Consider the following 4,172-nt stretch of genomic DNA (forward strand, 5'->3'; position numbering starts at 1 on the left):
CCAAAATCGAATTTTTTAGCCGGGTGAACGTTGATTCCAACTATTTAAGCGACGGGCTATTCAGAACTCTCAAAAGTATGTGGAAAAAGTGTAAACTGAAAGTTTTTTTTTTTTTCAAATTTTCACCGGGGGCCACAAGGTCAGATTTTCGGTTTTTACTTGGAACAATGGTCAGATTTGTTGACACTTTCATTTTTTATTTGGATAATGCATGCAAGCGTAGGGACAAGAGTGGCTAGAATAGATTCCGCAACCTTCTCCCCTTGTTGGGTAACAATGTCAAGCCTCCACATACATGCATCTCCCCTCCACCCTCTCGTGAAATGTCGATTTTCGAGATTAAAAAAAAAAACAATAATTGCATTTTTTATTTCAATAACGCATGAGTAAACAGGGATATGAACGCAGATTTAATATAGGCCCATAGAATTACGGGGACCGGCAAGGATTTGGAAAGTCTGAATACAAGTCCTGCTTACACCTAACAAGTGCTGAAATGGGACATAACCAGAGGTAGAAAGGTCTCGGAAGCACTTGGGAAGAGGCTTCCCAAGACCTATCCAGTTCTGAACGGAAAGACCTAAGTAGAACTTGTCAGGTCCAATTGTTCGACTCGGGTATTTTTTTTTCCCGCCCTTTCTGCCGTCTGATTGGCTAATTGGCCCTATCCAACCCTATGCATGCGGCTGTGGATTCTACACTGCACCACATTCGCACTCCTATAGAACAGAGGAGTAGCATGGGAAACCACAGAAAACCCATGCCGGTACAGGCGGTTACTATATTAGCGACCTCCTGCTCGCCGGAGCCTCCGGTTGAAAAACTCGGTTCCACGGGGAATCGAACTCACAACCTTTCGCACACTAGGCTCGCACCTAGCCGCTTCGGCCACCGACGTCGGTGACTCGGATATTCGAACATTCTCTTCATATACAGGATGTCCCATTTGAAACAGTATGGCTCAATATCTCTTGTAAGTTCAAATACAAGTTGTAGGGTTCGGAGGGGGAAACTTAGTGCTGATGGAATCCAGGCCCCCCATTGCTTATGTTTCTATGCTACGAGCATAAAGTCAGTTTTTTTTAATAATAACAGTATTTTTCACCTCTACAAAAGTTGTTCGTCTCGCCGAAAAACGTTCAGCCATACCTTGGATTGTCCAAGGTATGGACTGTATACCAGATTGTTGACTATCCAGCCATACACTGAAGTGTTTACTCCAGGGGCTGCGCGGTAGAAGCGTGGAGAAGCGCTCGAGCGGCAAGAAAACGTTGAGGGAAAATGCGACTATAACGAGAGTCTACTGTACAGCAATTTTATTGCTCGAAATTGTCATGAAAAGAATAAGCACTAGTAATACCCTGAGACCTCCAAAATTATCGGATATTTCCTGTAAGTTTCGTTGCAAACAAATGAAGGTGTTAAATTTTGCAGATTAAATATCTCAACTGCGCAGCACGAGGGGTATTTCTGCGAAACTTAGCACCTCCATTTGGTTGTAGGGAAGCTTGAGAGAAATATCAGATAAATTTTGGAGGTTGAGTATTCGGCTAACAATTTCCTGAATTCTGATTTGGACCAATCAGAGTGCAGTATTCGGGGTTATGTGACGCGTTTCACACTGATAATTTCACCGGCTGCAAGGAAATTATCATACTGATAATTTCCCTGTAGCCTGTCAATTGTTTTCGACGAATTTGACAGATATTCTTTACATTTTGGTGAAATGTGTCCCGTAACCCCGAACACTGCACGGGACTAACCGCTGAAATTTTATTCGGTATGTACTTTACAGCATCGAATATCGAATGCGCTCTGATTGGTCAGAATCCAATGGTCAGGAATTATCAAAGAAATTCAATTACGCACCTCTGCAAATCGTGGATAGTAGCTGAATCCTCTGAGTTGTCTTCGACCAGCAGATCTTGACAGTGGAGATAGCCTGCGTCGCATGTCATTCGTGTACTTTTCTTTGGCTACGGCTTTCGCGACATCCTCAATGTTCACTTCGTAATCAATTGAACGTGAATTTAAAGCTCTTTTGAAATTCGGTAATTCACTTGCCGTAACTAGAACGTCGATTGGGTCATGTTCAGCACGAGTGAATCTCAGGAAATCAATATTCGGGTTGTCATTGAAAGATTGGAGGAAGGAGCGCTGCTCAAGGGATGCAGAGGGTATTGTGAGATGTTTCATTCTGTAATTCAAAAAGTTCGAGAAATTTTTTAAGTTTCCCCGGAATTGGTTCATTCATTGACTTATAAAACGAAATATTGAAATATTAATAAATTATCGAACTGCTGATGAAATGGGATAATTTTTTTCCTTCTAAAGTACAGTTCTTCTTCTTCGTGGTGGGGCTAGACTGAGCTTAATAGATGATTTTATTTCTTAGTTATAAACATTCTTAAAAACGTCAAAAGTGTCCATTTTGCGCTGGCCTCCCCTACGCCGGGATAAAAAACTGAGCATTAATTATCAGACATACCCTTTGAGCTGTGGAATATGCTCCCCATGGCTAAGCGCCAGCAGCCCCAGAAGTATCGTAAAAAGTACAAGGAAGAATTTCATCTCTCTGACTGAAACTTATTACGTGTTAGCACCAATATATATTCACTCGAAATCTCAAGCGGTTATGCTGACGTAGCGAGATAATTAATGAAACAATGACACGGTTGTCGTAATCTTAATGGGTTATTCGATAAGAAAAGAACAATACTAAAGTAATAAATGTATTGAGCATTGATTCTTTGAATCGAACCATCAGCATAGTCCAGCAATAAAAAAATTCATTAGAAATACCAGAATATCGTAACAATGACCTGGAGTTGTAAGAGAAATTGCAATATGAATACAAGCGGTTGGAAAAATAATTCAGTTAAAATTTAATCTGTCAGGTATCTAAGCTAAAACTTGATTGTAATTCATCCGCATACTCAATGTGATTGTTTTCATCAGACCTAAATATTACGATCTCAAGTGAAATGACAAAAATCACAATACAACAGTGTGCTACTCTGACAATCCACTTGAGATTACCTTCGTAAGAAGTTTATCGGATGAATCAATGGAGACATTTGTACCTTATCATCCGACGGGTAATCTGTCTATCTTCCTTCAATTGACATCACTTTTATCACTTATCAATTCCCAATTTTTAATTACGCATTGTTGGGAAAATCCAGTAACTGCTGATTGAGATAAGGAGATTTTATTAGGATTAAAATCATATCTCCAATGTAATAATAATAACGTTTTTTATTATGGTGTTGGTAGTTTATGAACTATTTAAATACACTGATGACACTCAATAAATGATCACTGATAAACGTGAGGAATTTCAAGCTAGCTACACAATTATCTATGAATCAAATTTAATGGCGGAAATAGTATCATAAGTGTTATCTTGGAAAATGGAACGATTGAGCAGTTTGTATTTCCGGGACAGAAGATTATTTTGAACGATGGTCTGAGCTACCAGGACCCTTACGAATTTCACTCTCAAATTGACTCATACCCGAGTGGAAATTCTGTTCAGGTCTCGATCAGAAACTGATCAAGTCCGATCCGAAATTCTGATCAGGCATGTTACGCCTCTGCCTTATGTTTTGGTTAGTNGAAGACTTCAACTCCAAATACCCAAAGTCTAAATTGAAAGTGTTCGGGACTTAACCACAAATACCAATTTAATTAAACGAAGTCGAATCATAAAATAAAACCAAACCAAAACAAGAACATTTAAACCTTAATAACCATCAAACCACAAGGGTCACTAAAAAAAAAACCTGAACCTATAATAGTGAAACAGGGTAATAAAACCAAGTGTTATTGTTATTAAATAAATCTCATTAAACGAAACACTGTAAATCGTGTCTTGATTGGTCAACTGCGCGTAGTACCCGAGTCGAATAATTGGACCTGACAAGTTCTACTTAGGCCTTTACGTTCAGAACTGGATAGGTCTTGGGAAGCCTCTTCCCAAGTGCTTCCGAGACCTTTCTACCTCTGATTATGTCCCATTTCAGCACTTGTTAGGTGTAAGCAGGACTTGTAGTCAGACTTTCCAAATCCTTGCCGGTCCCCGTAATTCTATGGGCCTATATTAAATCTGCGTTCATATCCCTGTTTACTCATGCGTTATTGAAATAAAAAATGCAATTATTGTTTTTTTT

The 4,172-nt window shown here is 39.4% G+C and overlaps 1 protein-coding gene across 1 annotated transcript in view; it reads right to left on the minus strand.

Moving 5' to 3' along the window:
* LOC107036572 (carboxypeptidase B) overlaps positions 1-2,571 on the minus strand; it is a 7,478-nt gene extending 4,907 nt beyond the window's left edge. Inside the window, exons 1-2 of the mRNA XM_015254610.1 lie at positions 2,489-2,571; positions 1,870-2,197 (exon numbers count right to left, since the gene is read on the minus strand). Coding sequence (XP_015110096.1) covers positions 1,870-2,197; positions 2,489-2,571 — 411 coding nt within the window. The remainder of the gene's footprint in view (positions 1-1,869; positions 2,198-2,488) is intronic.
* Positions 2,572-4,172: the final 1,601 nt, after the last annotated feature.

The sequence above is a fragment of the Diachasma alloeum genome, unplaced genomic scaffold (assembly GCF_001412515.2).
Source record: "Diachasma alloeum isolate Michigan unplaced genomic scaffold, Dall2.0 Dall_scaffold_00210, whole genome shotgun sequence".
Taxonomy (NCBI): domain Eukaryota; kingdom Metazoa; phylum Arthropoda; class Insecta; order Hymenoptera; family Braconidae; genus Diachasma; species Diachasma alloeum.